Below are 15,845 nucleotides of genomic sequence, written 5' to 3'. Positions count from 1 at the left end.
CAAAAGACCTTGAGGTGTCTGAAGAAGAGACAACATTGGCAGAGCACATGAGAAAACTGTTGGACCAAAAAAATGTTTTCAAAACAAATTTACTGCCCTCTGATTCTCTTCCCCCTCCACAGGACAGCCAAAGAGTGAGACCAGGGGACTACATATTCGTCAAAATCATCAAAAGAAAAATGTTGGTCCAGCCCACGGTGGGAGGGTCCGTACCAGGTCCTGCTAACAACACCAACAGCAGTAAAGATTGCAGAAAGGACAACTTGGATCCACCTCAGCCACTGCAAACTGCAGCCTACCTCTGTCTCAACTGGATAGTGGGGAAGTCTGGGCTACAAAGGGGGCTCTGCTATATAGCGGCAGGGCCGTCTCAAACCCCAGTGAAGAAAACAACTGATCCCTGTCCTATTAGGATGACAGAGCAAGGTGATGCAGAATCGGATTGTTCTAGACTTGCTAACAGGATCACAAGGAGGAGTGTGTGCAGTAATTGGACAAACCTGCTGTACCTACATCCCTAACGGCATGACAAACGGAGGAGATATCTACCAAGCTCTGCAAAACCTGACAGATCTCCAAAGCTATGTGCTGGAGCAAACCCCCGGTGCTGATCCACTCCCGGACTGGATGACTGGATTCTTTAACGGCACCTGGTGGCAGGTTCTCCTAAAGGCATTGGTACCCGTGTTCATAGTCATGTTATTGTTCCTCTGTTTCATCTCTTGTGTGATACCCTGTACACGATCGATGTTTGAGAAAATGGTTCAACAAAGTTTTGTGCAAATGCAATTATTTTCCCAAAGGTATGAGTTTGTTAATCCTCAACCTTATGCTGATTAAAAATGTTTTATGCCTCGTCTTTTTCCAATGAAGGTGTTATCGAAAATGGCGACAAGAGATAATAACCTGACAAATTAAAAGTACAAGCAATAAAACTGATAAACAGGAGGGAAATGTTGGAAAAATTATGCTATATTATCAGTTTCTTGCATTGGATTGATATAATCTGCTTGTCTTCCTTTATATGTTTGTGGAAATGTACCGAGCTCCTGGAAAAGTACTGTGAAGAAACACACTCACCCTCCAGCGGGACCACAAGGCCTCGAATGGCATCTTGTGTGAATAACTGATGGTGGACATCATAAGAATGTTTGTGTGAAGGATAGATGCTGAAGGCCGTAGGTCCGAAAGTGTGTACGTGTACTTCTTCACCATGCATAACAACTGTATGACTCATATGTACTGTCAAAGAGCCAATCATATACGCTTACGCCCTATTGTAGGTGAATAAAAGATGCTTGGGGAGAGCAGCTCATTGGAACTCAGGAGCCCAGACTTTGTGTGCTGACTTCTGCTCTTCCCCTTTGCAAAGAAAGACAATCTCCGTGTCCGTGTCTCATTTCTTAACAGATTTAAACCTAACAAAGACCAACACTGATTTTAATCCGGGCCACTGGAGAATTATATGTGGATTTAAGACATCTTATAACTGTATCATTAAAGCCAAAGCGTTGTAGAACTAAATATAAAAATTCCCACCGTACGGAGTCGAACGTTTTTTCTGCATCAAAGCTACCTGCTAAGGACTTTGTGTTATTTCTGCTCATAGTGTCCATCAAGTGTATTGCTCGCCTGACGTTGTCTTGTGTGCGTCTATTTTTAATAAATCCCGTCTGGTCCGTGTCAATTAAGTCAGGGATAATATTTTCTAGTCTGCTAACTATAATTGAGGTGAATATTTTATAGTCTGTGTTCAAAACAGAAATGGGTCTGTATGAGCTGCACTCTGTCTGATCTTTTCCTGGTTTCAGTATTACAGATATTATAGCTTCTTTCCAAGATGGTGGAGTCTCGCCCCCCTTAAGCACACAATTAAAACATTTAAATAACAGTGGGGTCAAGGGGTCCCTAAAAGTTCTATACCATTCTGCGGGCAGTCCGTCTCCCCCAGTTGCTTTGTTTGTTTTCAGTTTAGAGATGGTCTTATCCAGCTCTGCTATTGTAATATCTGCAGTTACCTGCTTGTTTTGTTCTGTGCCAATAGATGGCAAGTCTAGAGAGTCTAGAAAATGCTTTACTGTTGCTGGTTCTGCTCATTTGGGTTGAGTGTATACATTCCTGTAATATATTTCACATCCGGTTGGTGACAAGGTGTTTTAATTTATAAATGGATCTATCAGACTGCTGTTTTCTTTGTCTCCAGGCCAATATTTTCTTCGCTCAAGGCCCATTTTCATAATAAGTTTGTTTGATATATTTCAGTTTGAGTTCCACCTGGTCACTGAGTTTCTTATTTAGTTCTGATTTTACAACAGATATTTGTTCCAGTAGGGCCGGATCACTAGTCTCTATATGCTTCTGTTCCAGTGAGTCTAGTTTATTAGACAAGTCATTGAGTCGTTTAAGTTTTTAGTTTTATTTTGTGATGTCCACATTTTAATTTCCCCGCGTAATACTGCTTTTGCAGCATCCCATAAAATACTTGGTGACACCTCTGTGTTACTGTTAAATTCTGTGTAATCCCCAATTTATTTTTTAATGAAGTCCTCAAATTGATTATCATTTAGCAAAGAGGTATTAAGTCTCCAGATAGTATTTTTATGTGGGATGTCCAAATGTATTCTCATATAAACTCCCGAGTGATCTGATACATCTCTAACACCAATGTTACAATCTAGGACCCTGTGTCTGTCTGATCTAAACATAAGAAAATAGTCAGTTCTAGAATAGACTGCATGGGGGTGGGAGCAGAAGGTAAATGGTTTAACAGATGGGTGAAAGTCCCTCCATACATCAATCATGCCAATCCCTTTAATCATTTTCTTAATGTACAGAGACTCAGAGTTCGTTCTCTTTGTTGGGTTTGTAGAATCTAGAGTGGGCTGCAACTGTACATTCCAGTCCCCCCCACAGATCAAGACACCGGAAACCTCTGTAGCTATCAAATCAAATATTCTATTAATTAATATCCTATCTTGTCTTGGTGGTCTGTAAACGTTAAGTAATGTTACTTCTTTTGAGTCTAACGTCCCCCTCACCAAAACCAAACATCCCTCCTTGTCCACGATCTGTTTGGAGAGCTGAAAGTCTATTCTGTTTGCAATAAGTATTGCCACTCCTCTCGCATGTCCACTTGCATAGGAAGAAAAAAATGTATTTTTAAAACCCTTTTTGTTTTATTTCTTGTGTTCCGTTTTTACCAGATGAGTTTGCTGCCAAAAGATTATATGCTGTTGTTCCCTTTTCATCTTAGCTATGAGCTTTCCGCTCTTAATTGGATTCTGTAGCCCACTAACATTAAGTGTTGTGATTCTATCTTCTCTCTGAGACATTTATCATTAACCACAGTTGTCCCCTCCACTATGTGCATCCACAGTGACCTTAACATTTGAACACAAACAAATATAGTAACAAAGAACTTGTAACTTGAAAATACAAAGGAAATGATAGAAACAAACGGCTTCCATGACAAAATGTCCTCTTAGAAAGGAGTCCTGATTGGAGAGGGAACCCTCCGGTGTATGAAGGGGCTCTCCAGTGCCAACTGGGATAGTTCAGGAATGAGTATCGGTTCAGTGCACACCCGGAATAGCTTAACAGGCTCCCAGTCCAACGCTCTGATATTTTGATCTATTAACAGTAAACAAAGGCATTCCTCCCAGATAAACATTAGCCGTTTTTAAACAGCCTCTCTGTATTATCTCCGGAGCGGTGGTTCGCCAATTCTCCGCTGATGGTGATTCACACAGAGCGAAGCATCTCCGCCTTACTGCCTGTAATTCACACAGAGAGCCGGCGCTGCGGCTCCTAAAGAGGCGTGACGGTACACGTCATGTTGATGAAGTTGGTGTTTCCCAGGTGTTCCCCCGTTAATCCAAACCCGCGGACAGTTTATAATCATATGGATGCTGTTATAACGTGTAGTGATTGAGATCCTGACCCACTAAACATCCTGGAAAGTGATGGAGTTAAGTTTTTTGCGCTAAATGACATAATTATACATAATCACCATCAGTAAACAGGACGCTGTCTGACTCTGTCACTCGCGGGGACGGAGGCTGTTTTCGGGGGGAAAGTTCCCTGAAGTCTCGGTCCGGAGGGCTGACGGCCGCGGTGATTTATTTTCATCACAAACACTCGGTGAGTTTAAGTTTTTTGCCGGTGAAAGACGCTGTTTTTTTAGCAGAAATGTGACGAAGAGTCGGGAGGACAGACAGGAGGACAGACAGGAGGACAGACGCTTCTCCACATGCAGCTGTGGTATTTGTTTTCCTCATATAAGTTGCCAAAGACAGTTATAGTTACTACGTTACTGTTGTTCGGTCCTGTAACGTTGCTTTGTGGGACATTTCTCTGTATTTAGTTGAGTGAAGGACCTGTGTAGTTAGACTGTCAGACTGACACGCCCTCGCTCCGGATTATCCGTTCACACTGGGACGGCTCACCAGTAATGCGGTCCTGATACTACCTCCAGAGGCGGATCAGCGCCGGAGCCAAACTTCCCCCCTCTCCGCATCTGAAACTTTCACACAGAGGCGGGTGCGGAGAATTAGCGCAGGATCTCCGCATGCAAACAGCAGTGTGAAAGAGGCTAGTAGTAGAGATTACAGGAGATGGGATTATGAAAAGAAAGCTGGGCACAGTGCTTAATTTTAGGCAGGGTCAGTTTTTAGTCTTATCCTAGTCTAAGTCACTGTGCTAGTAGACCTTACCACGGGGGTGACAAACAGTTGTTAGGGTGGTGTTCACTCTGGTGTGGAGGCTGTGTCTGCGGTGTCGCAGCGGAATCCGCTAAGTTTCTTCTTCCGTGCCCTCTCACCGTGTGTTTTAGGGTCCAGTGTGCGGTGACAGCGCTGTATACCAAGTTCAGTGTCCTGAAGAGACAGCTCGGCTTTGATAAAACTTTCAGTAAACTCTTGCAAGTTGCTTCCTTCCACGTCCTCGGGAATCCCAAATACACAAATATTATTTCTTCGTGAGCGTGCCTCTAAATCAGTCAGCTTGGCTTGGATTTGTTCTTGATTGATCAAAGTTTGAGACAGCACGTCTTTCGCCATGGCAGTCCACTCCTCCATGTCTGATACACGCTGTGCTGCCTCCTCGACCCTGTTTCTGGTTTCTTTCAAATCGGCCACAATTTCGTTCAGTTTTTCATTAACGTCCTCTTTGAAACTAGCCAAATCTGTCTTCATATCTCTGGAGAGGTTGTCATGGAAACAGCCTAATTCCACCTTCACGTCCGAGCAGATAGCCAGTATTTCTTTGTGGATGGCCCCGATGCTAGCTTGTAAGCTATCCATATCCTCGAGTTTGTCATTCATGTCTCCACCATCTTTTCCTGTCGTGTTTTCTTCACTTTTTTCTTGGTTCTGGGTTAAATTTGAGATTTCAAGAGGGGGGTTGAAGGGTAGAGGGTTGAAACAGCTCTAATCTAGGGGTTATAGCAGACCAGACTGGGAGTGCTTGCTCAGCACGTCCGTTGACCTCGAAGCCCTGTTTCCTGGTTTTAAACTCCCCGGCTGTGGGTCGCACAACAGTGCAGGTCATCGACACTCCGTCCACCTCACGCAGAGGCCGGCACATCGACACCTCGGATTTAGATAGCAGGCGAGGCAGAAATAAGTGTACCCTCCCAGGCGGCAAATTGGTGGACCAAAACAGACCCCAATATACGGCCTTCTGTCTAAATCCACGGACCGAGCGGCTTATTGCCTAGAATAAAAACGACTTGTGTCTCTGTACAGTTCGCTGCCTCTTCACTCGGACCTCTCTGTCTCTGATCGGGTCAGCAGGTGGACAGGAGGTCCTGTGGCTCGTCTGCTCGTCGTCTCCTGGATCCACAAACTTTCCATATTTTATCATTTGTATCAGATATTCTGTTGATGTAAGTTGTAAACTGTGGTTCTGTGGTTCTGTTCTGTACATGTGACTTCTACTTCCTGTCCGTCCTGGAGACGATCCTCCTCTGTGGTTCTGTTCTGTACATGTGACGTCTACTTCCTGTCCGTCCTGGAGTCGATCCTCCTCTGTGGTTCTGTTCTGTACATGTGACTTCTACTTCCTGTCCGTCCTGGAGACGATCCTCCTCTGTGGTTCTGTGGTTCTGTTGTGTACATGTGACTTCTACTTCCTGTCCGTCCTGGAGTCGATCCTCCTCTGTGGTTCTGTTCTGTACATGTGACTTCTACTTCCTGTCCGTCCTGGAGTCGATCCTCCTCTGTGGTTCTGTTGTGTACATGTGACTTCTACTTCCTGTCCGTCCTGGAGACGATCCTCCTCTGTGGTTCTGTTCTGTACATGTGACTTCTACTTCCTGTCCGTCCTGGAGACGATCCTCCTCTGTGGTTCTGTTGTGTACATGTGACTTCTACTTCCTGTCCGTCCTGGAGTCGATCCTCCTCTGTGGTTCTGTTGTGTACATGTGACTTCTACTTCCTGTCCGTCCTGGAGTCGATCCTCCTCTGTGGTTCTGTTGTGTACATGTGACTTCTACTTCCTGTCCGTCCTGGAGTCGATCCTCCTCTGTGGTTCTGTTCAGTACATGTGACTTCTACTTCCTGTCCGTCCTGGAGTCGATCCTCCTCTGTGGTTCTGTTCTGTACATGTGACTTCTACTTCCTGTCCGTCCTGGAGACGATCCTCCTCTGTGGTTCTGTTGTGTACATGTGACTTCTACTTCCTGTCCGTCCTGGAGACGATCCTCCTCTGTGGTTCTGTTGTGTACATGTGACTTCTACTTCCTGTCCGTCCTGGAGACGATCCTCCTCTGTGGTTCTGTTGTGTTCATGTGACTTCTACTTCCTGTCCGTCCTGGAGACGATCCTCCTCTGTGGTTCTGTTGTGTACATGTGACTTCTACTTCCTGTCCGTCCTGGAGTCGATCCTCCTCTGTGGTTCTGTTCTGTACATGTGACTTCTACTTCCTGTCCGTCCTGGAGTCGATCCTCCTCTGTGGTTCTGTTCTGTACATGTGACTTCTACTTCCTGTCCGTCCTGGAGTCGATCCTCCTCTGTGGTTCTGTTGTGTACATGTGACTTCTACTTCCTGTCCGTCCTGGAGACGATCCTCCTCTGTGGTTCTGTTGTGTACATGTGACTTCTACTTCCTGTCCGTCCTGGAGACGATCCTCCTCTGTGGTTCTGTTGTGTACATGTGACTTCTACTTCCTGTCCGTCCTGGAGACGATCCTCCTCTGTGGTTCTGTTGTGTACATGTGACTTCTACTTCCTGTCCGTCCTGGAGACGATCCTCCTCTGTGGTTCTGTTGTGTTCATGTGACTTCTACTTCCTGTCCGTCCTGGAGACGATCCTCCTCTGTGGTTCTGTTGTGTACATGTGACTTCTACTTCCTGTCCGTCCTGGAGTCGATCCTCCTCTGTGGTTCTGTTGTGTACATGTGACTTCTACTTCCTGTCCGTCCTGGAGTCGATCCTCCTCTGTGGTTCTGTTGTGTACATGTGACTTCTACTTCCTGTCCGTCCTGGAGTCGATCCTCCTCTGTGGTTCTGTTCTGTACATGTGACTTCTACTTCCTGTCCGTCCTGGAGTCGATCCTCCTCTGTGGTTCTGTTGTGTACATGTGACTTCTACTTCCTGTCCGTCCTGGAGTCGATCCTCCTCTGTGGTTCTGTTCTGTACATGTGACTTCTACTTCCTGTCCGTCCTGGAGTCGATCCTCCTCTGTGGTTCTGTTCTGTACATGTGACTTCTACTTCCTGTCCGTCCTGGAGACGATCCTCCTCTGTGGCTCCTCATCAGGGTTCTGACTTCTTGAATCGAGGGTCTGAGCACAGGATGTCGTTCACTGTATTGATTATGCTGTTCTGTCTGCTGTGGTGTGCTGGGGCAGCAGACTGAGAGTAGCCGATGCTAACAGACTCAATAAACTGATCAGAAAGGCCAGTGACGTTGTGGGGGTGGAGCTGGACTCTTTGGCAGCAGTATCAGACAGGCGGATGCTGTCGAAGGTGCAGGTGATACTTCAGCATGTCTCTCACCCTCTCCACAACGCTCTGGTGGAACAGAGGAGCACCTTCAGCCAGAGACTGATCGCTCCTAAATGCATCACTGAGCGCCACAGGAAGTCATTCTTACCTGTGGCCATCAAACTGTACAACTCCTCCCTCTGATGATCGGACTCACTTCTCTATTTATAAAACAAAGCAAACAATATAACTATTCATTCTCATTTCACTTATAATGTTACAACCATTTCATTGTATATTGTATTTATTTCAGATTGTTTACTATACTATTTTATTATTTATTTGTATTTCAATGTCTACTTTAATATTTTATTTTATTTCAATGTCAACTTTAATATTTTATTTTATTTACATCTTCATCTTATTGCTTGTTTCCATTCATGCTGTATTTCCATTTCTACTCTGCATGGAGCATTGGAACAAAAACAATTTCCCCCCGGGGATTAATAAAGTATTCTGAATCTGAATCTGAATCTGAATTAAAGTCCATCGTGATCGTGATTTTGGGCTGTTTAAATAAAACTGATTTCATTCCATTTGACTGATGACATCACAGCAGCTAGGCTACGGCCAATCAGAGAGCAGAGTCAGAGTTCAGCCCACTGAAACAGTTCAGACGTCCTGCTGAGGCTCTGAATGAATGAATGGGTCCTCTATCCGCTTAATCCCACACACACACACACACAATACACACACACACAATACACACACACACACACACACACACACACACACAACACACACACATAGACTCACACACACACACACACATTCTTTCAGTTTCTTGCCACAGTGTCAGCTGATCGTCAGCACAGTGAAAATAGACTTATAGACTCTGTCTCTGTGCGTGTGTGTTTTAGTGAGCTTGTAGTGTGTGTCTGTGTGTGTGTGTGTGTGTGTCTGTCTGTCTGTGTGTGTGTGTGTGTGTGTGTGTGTCAGAGGTGTAGCAAGCTTTTCAAAAGTGTGGGGGATGGATGTGGTGGTGTTTTTTTAAAAACTATTTTTTGGGGGGGGGGGTTGCTGGTATGTAACACTGTTACTGTGATGATAAAAGACACTTAAATATTGAATCTGTGTCTATAATAACCACACCCTGACAAGTAAATGTGACATCTGTCTTGATTCGTTTAATTATAATATTTATAATAGAAGCCTACCGCAGCTGTACTTAGTTTTTTACCATTAAATGTTATTTTATACATTATCATATTTGATAAAGTTCTGTCATGGAGTTTATCACTTCACTGCTAACAGAGAAGAAAGCAGCTCACTGCCAGTTGCAGCTTCTTATCTTGATCTGCAGTCTTTGTTAATTTTTTGTCATGATTGTTATTATTAGTACTTAGATTGTCAAAAATCACAGTTACATGTCAGGATGTGGTTATTATAGACAGATTAAATATTTAACTGTCATATGTCATCACAGTAACAGCGTTACATACATTAGCAGCTGTAAACACATAAAAACATTATAAAACACATCATGGTTTGGTGTCGACCTGTTTACTGAACGTATCAGGAGTAATCAACGTTTATAATCATCAGAGAACGTTACAGACATTGTTTTTGGTTTCTCTCCGTTTCCAGAGAATTCACAGAGAAGCTGGAGAAGTTTGTGACATTTTCATCCCGGATTTTTGTGAGGAGGGAATTAAACGCCTGTCCCAAATAAACGCCTGGTCTGTTAAGTGGTTGAGACAAATACACGCCCGGCTATTATTTGGTATTTTACGGCAGATCCCGCCTCATCAGCACGAGCTGAACAATAAATCTAACTTAGCAAGAGAGGCGGAACTTAAGGCAGAACAGCCAATCAGCCGGTCAGTCCCAAAGCCGGTGTCATGTTTGAGGCAGCAACAGGAGAGGGAGGAGAGAGGAGGCAGCTGCAGCGAGAGCAGACACAGAGCGACCGGAGAAAGTGACTTCGGCCACAGTGAGGCGTTTGTGCAAAACTGCAGAAAAACTGCAGAAAAAGGGTGTTGAACCCTCTCACCGGGAAAAGTGTGGGTTTTGAACCTTCTCACCGGGAAAAGCGTGGGTGTTGAACCTTCTCACCGGGAAAAGTGTGGGTGTTGGACCCTCTCACCGGGAAAAGTGTGGGTTTTGAACCTTCTCACCGGGAAAAGCGTGGGTGTTGAACCTTCTCACCGGGAAAAGTGTGGGTGTTGAACCTTCTCACCGGGAAAAGTGTGGGTGTTGAACCTTCTCACCGGGAAAAGTGTGGGTGTTGAACCTTCTCACAGGGAAAAGTGTGGGTGTTGAACCTTCTCACCGGGAAATGTGTTGGTGTTGAACCCTGTCACCGGGAAAAGTGTAGGTGTTGAACCCTCTCACTGGGAAAAGTGTGGGTGTTGAACCCTGTCACCGGGAAAAGTGTAGGTGTTGAACCCTCTCACTGGGAAAAGTGTAGGTGTTGAACCCTCTCACTGGGAAAAGCGTGGGTGTTGAACCCTCTCACCGGGAAAAGTGTGGGTGTTGAACCTTCTCACCGGGAAAAGTGTGGGTGTTGAACCTTCTCACCGGGAAAAGTGTGGGTGTTGAACCCTCTCACCGGGAAAAGTGTGGGTGTTGAACCTTCTCACCGGGAAAAGCGTGGGTGTTGAACCTTCTCACCGGGAAAAGTGTGGGTGTTGAACCCTCTCACCGGGAAAAGTGTGGGTGTTGAACCTTCTCACTGGGAAAAGCGTGGGTGTTGAACCCTCTCACCGGGAAAAGCGTGGGTGTTGAACCCTGTCACCGGGAAAAGTGTAGGTGTTGAACCCTCTCACTGGGAAAAGTGTAGGTGTTGAACCCTCTCACTGGGAAAAGCGTGGGTGTTGAACCCTGTCACCGGGAAAAGCGTGGGTGTTGAACCCTGTCACCGGGAAAAGCGTGGGTGTTGAACCTTCTCATCGGGAAAAGCGTGGGTGTTGAACCTTCTCACCGGGAAAAGTGTGGGTGTTGAACCCTCTCTCCAGGAAAAGTGTGGGTGTTGAACCTTCTCACTGGGAAAAGTGTGGGTGTTGAACCTTCTCACTGGGAAAAGTGTGGGTGTTGAACCCTCTCACTGGGAAAAGTGTGGGTGTTGAACCCTCTCTCCAGGAAAAGTGTGGGTGTTGAACCTTCTCACTGGGAAAAGTGTAGGTGTTGAACCCTCTCACCGGGAAAAGCGTGGGTGTTGAACCTTCTCACCGGGAAAAGCGTGGGTGTTGAACCCTCTCACTGGGAAAAGTGTGGGTGTTGAACCCTGTCACCGGGAAAAGCGTGGGTGTTGAACCTTCTCACTGGGAAAAGTGTGGGTGTTGAACCCTCTCACCGGGAAAAGCGTGGGTGTTGAACCTTCTCACCGGGAAAAGCGTGGGTGTTGAACCCTCTCACTGGGAAAAGTGTGGGTGTTGAACCCTCTCACTGGGAAAAGTGTGGGTGTTGAACCTTCTCACTGGGAAAAGTGTAGGTGTTGAACCCTCTCACTGGGAAAAGTGTGGGTGTTGGACCCTCTCACTGGGAAAAGTGTGGGTGTTGAACCCTCTCACTGGGAAAAGTGTGGGTGTTGAACCCTCTCACTGGGAAAAGTGTGGGTGTTGAACCCTCTCACTGGGAAAAGTGTAGGTGTTGAACCCTCTCACTGGGAAAAGTGTGGGTGTTGGACCCTCTCACTGGGAAAAGTGTAGGTGTTGAACCCTCTCACTGGGAAAAGTGTGGGTGTTGGACCCTCTCACTGGGAAAAGTGTGGGTGTTGAACCCTCTCACTGGGAAAAGTGTGGGTGTTAATACACACACATCCCCCATGGTTGCGACGCCCCTGCTGTGTGTGTGTGTCGGATCTTTCTCTGCGTTTGCTTCGCTGGTTTTAAACTGTTCTCGTCCTCAGGTCGACCTGACCCTCAGGTCAGACCTCAGTCCTCAGGCTCAATGTGTATCATCAATGCTAATAAGCTAACAAACAGCTCAGCGTCCGTCTGCGGATGATTCTGTCCTGTTCATCAATTTCAACTTCAGACTGACATGAAAATGAAAAAAACAGACAGACAGAAAACAACAGACACAAAGACACACAGACAGACGGTACCTGTCGTCCCCTGGAAGGCTGAAGATGGTTTGGTCCAGACTGAAGCGAGCTGGAGTCTGAATGGGGGTCAGAGTGGGATGGTATGGCCCAGCAGGGGGGGAACCAGGCTGAGAGTGAGACAGCCTGAGGACAGACTGAAAGAGAGCCAGACAGGTGAGACAGACTAACGGAGAGACAGGTGAAACAGGTGAGACAGTATGACCAGGTGTGTTACCGTGGTCCGTCCAGTAGAAAAGTCTTTACCCGCCCTGCAGCGTCCACGTCCAATCGTAGAGGAGGAGGGATGAGTCGTGGGCGGGGCGAGGGCGGGGGTGGGCTGTAGCTCAAACCCTGTCCTCCCATTGGCTCGGTGCGGTCCAGAAGCCGGATGTTGATTGGCTCTTGATGTGTCGGGGAGGGCGGTCCACTGCGTAACACGAGCCCCGCTCCCTCCCTGCCTCTGATTGGCTGAGCCAGCAGGAGGGCAGCGTCCTGGGAGTGGACTCCGCCTCTGTCTCTGTCCCGGCCAATCATCTCCAGGGACTCTAGTGAGTGGGCGTGTCTCATGGTGTCCAGCACCCGCCTGAACCCTGTCCCTTCCTGTCGCTCCACAAACTCAGTACATGTCCATCGCCCACGGCGATACGGCTCACCCCGCCCCCCGCCGCCAGTGCCACTCACCGCCAGCCTCACCACCCTGAACCTGGAGGAGCAGCCGGCGCCGGGTCCCGGGGCATCATGGGAAACGTACTTCCTCTTCACAGAGGGTGTGGTCGGCTGGGAGGAGCTTCCCTGCGAGGAGGAAGCTGCTGATTGGACGGCTGACAGGACCTCGCTGGACACTGATTGGCCCACTGCAGTCTGGTTGAAGTCTGAGGTCACACTGGTGATCTGGAAGCCACTCCTCTTTTTACCTCCGCTCATCCTCACACACACACACACACACACACACACACACACACACACACACACACAAACTACAGGCTCACTAAAACACACACACACACACACACACACACGCAGAAACTACGTGTTACTTGCATCAACAAGGATCTTAAAACTAACTGTCACTAAGACGACCTGTCAATCTACTGAACCTGAAACCAGGTGTGTCAACGTTTACCTGCTGGTGTCCCTTCACAGGACAGGTGTCCTCTCACAGGACAGGGGTCCTCTCACAGGACAGGTGTCCTCTCACAGGACAGGTGTCCTCTCACAGGACAGGGGTCCTCTCACAGGACAGGGGTCCTCTCACAGGACAGGTGTCCTCTCACAGGACAGGGGTCCTCTCACAGGACAGGTGTCCTCTCGGTGCAGACTCAGGTTCATGTCCCCGTAGCGTCTAACAACAAACCCACAGAAAGTCTGCAGTCTGTTTCGTCTGAAGTTAACAACCTTTAAATTGTCTAACCACACATCCTGTCTCTCTCTCTCTCTCTGTCTCTCTCTCTCTGTCTCCCTCTCTCTCTGTCTCTCTCTGTCTCTCTCTCTGTCTCTCTCTCTGTCTCTCTCTCTCTCTGTCTCTCTCTCTGTCTCTCTCTCTGTCTCTCTCTCTGTCTCTCTCTCTCTGTCTCTCTCTCTGTCTCTCTCTGTCTCTCTCTCTGTCTCTCTCTCTGTCTCTCTCTCTCTGTCTCTCTCTCTGTCTGCTCTCTTCTCTGTCTCTCTCTCTCTGTCTCTCTCTCTGTCTCTCTGTCTCTCTCTCTGTCTCTCTCTCTCTCTTCCTGTTCTGGTCAGTGTCTCTCTTCCCTTCAGCTGCCGTTCCTTCTTCTTCTTCTGTGTTTCCTGTTTCCTCTGACTCACTCCGTTCTGTTCTGTTGCTTCAGTCTGCTGCCTGTTGCACAACCTGGATTAACATGAGTGTGTGTGTGTGTGTGTGTGTGTGTTTCAGGTTCTGCAGGATCTCAACTGTTCAAAACAATCATACAGTACACTTGCTGTTGTACTTCATACTATACTTCTACTCTGAGTACTTCTGAGTATTTGTACTCTCAGTGTCTCCATGTTGGAGATGTTTTACTTCCTGTACATCAGTTTAAAGTATTTGTACTCTTAGCTGCAGCTGGAATGTAATCACGTACATTTACTCAAGTACAGTACAGATTTGAGGCACTTGTACTCATTACTAGTTACTTTACTGATACTTTGATACTGGAGTACATTTAATATCAGATACTTTAACACGACTGGCTTTCTTTACTGTTTGTTTACTGTCTTTATTGTTTGTTTACTGTTTGTTTACTGTCTTTATTGTTTGTTTACTGTCTTTATTGTTTGTTTACTGTTTGCTTACTGTCTTTACTGTTTTAGTGTGTTTATTGTTTGTTTACTGTTTGTTTGCTGTCTTTACTGTTTGTTTACTGTGTTTTTTTGTTTGTTTACTGTTTGTTTACTGTCTTTACTGTTTGTTTAGTCTGTTTACTGTTTCTTTACTGTTTGTTTACTGTCTTTATTGTTTGTTTACTGTTTGTTTACTGTGTTTGTTTGTTTACTGTGTTTATTGTTTGTTTACTGTTTGTTTACTGTTTGTTTACTGTCTTTATTGTTTGTTTCCTGTGCTTATTGTCTGTTTACTGTCTTTAGTGTTTGTTAACTGTGTTTGTTTGTTTACTCTTTGTTTACTGTCTTTACTGTTTGTTTACTGTGTTTATTGTCTGTTTACTGTTTGTTTACTGTGTTTGTTTGTTTACTGTGTTGATTGTTTGTTTACTGTTTGTTTACTGTCTTTACTGTTTGTTTACTGTCTTTACTGTTTGTTTACTGTGTTTATTGTTGGTTTACTGTGTTTATCGTCTGTTACTGTCTTTACTGTTTGTTGACTGTGTTTATTGTTTGTTTACTGTCTGTTCACTGTATTTACTGTTTGTTTACCGTCAGGTCAGTTCAGAGGCCTGTACTGTGAAGGGGGCTCAACATAGCCAGGCTTTGTGCTCATGATGCAGCTCAACAAAGCCCCGAGTCCCCAACCAGAGTTAAACGGTACTGCGACGGTGTTTATCAACTTACTTTGTCAAGTCCGGTTCTCTGCTTTGTGCTCTGCGCGCGTTCACATAAAAGGGGGCGTTTGACGTCATATTATTCTACTTCCGTGCGAAAATGGATCGATCCCGGGCCACATATTTTACTCAAGATGAGCAGATTCTTATTATGCAGGACTATGAAGAATTCAAAGAAACCATCACGGCAAAAAGTAACACTGTCGCCGCCAACAGAGCGAGGGAGGGCTGCTGGCAGAAAACTGCTGACCATGTAAATGCGTAAGTTAACAATGATTAATATCATGATCAATATTATATTAAGCCCTTAGTGTTTTCAGTTCTGAAAGCTCAACACTGTGCAACTTTTACATATTAACCCTCATCCATTTAAAAAATAAATACACTGAAGCAACAACTATCTTTTTTCATTTTTGAATGATGTCTATATTGTTTTCACATTTTACTGATCTCAGTTATAGAATGCGCGTGTGTGTTTTATTGAAAGTGAGGCTGAGTGTGCGTCGGCTATAAATGTTCAGTGTTTTTTTGTATTAGTGTGTCGGGATGAACAAGCAAATGTAGCTACTGTCCCTGTACAATGACAATAAAGAGCTTTCTGACAGTGAAAATAGCTCAAGCCTGTCAGATTTGTGTTTGGGCGTACACTGCCCGACAACGGGTGAAACATTGATCAGTTCATCAGTTTATTCATGGACACATCAAAGAAATCATTAACTTTTCTCATTATCTGGGACAAATAAATACTAGGTTGGCCTAATTAATATTTCATATTGCATTTTATTAAGATGTGGAAGCAGCAGTCGGACATGGCAGCAAGTTAGAGCCAAATACAAAAA

General features: G+C 45.6%; 1 protein-coding gene across 6 annotated transcripts in view; it reads right to left on the bottom strand.

Annotated features, from left to right (window-relative positions):
* Positions 1-15,845, bottom strand: part of tsc22d4 (TSC22 domain family member 4) — a 28,958-nt gene that overhangs the window by 9,820 nt on the left and 3,293 nt on the right. For 4 of the 6 annotated variants that reach the window (XM_030410455.1, XM_030410456.1, XM_030410457.1 and 1 more), the window contains 3 exons: positions 13,137-13,355; positions 12,278-13,001; positions 12,035-12,168 (listed from right to left, as the gene is read on the bottom strand). In XM_030410455.1, the coding sequence (XP_030266315.1) occupies positions 12,035-12,168; positions 12,278-12,937 (794 nt within the window). In that variant the 5' untranslated portion in view covers positions 12,938-13,001; positions 13,137-13,355. Of the gene's footprint in view, positions 1-12,034; positions 12,169-12,277; positions 13,002-13,136; positions 13,522-15,845 lie in introns of those variants that run through there. The other 2 variants (XM_030410460.1, XM_030410459.1) reach the window with 2 other exon arrangements.

Source organism: Sparus aurata, unplaced genomic scaffold (assembly GCF_900880675.1).
Source record: "Sparus aurata unplaced genomic scaffold, fSpaAur1.1, whole genome shotgun sequence".
NCBI lineage: Eukaryota > Metazoa > Chordata > Actinopteri > Spariformes > Sparidae > Sparus > Sparus aurata.
This window is presented reverse-complemented; position numbering and strand designations above follow the sequence as displayed.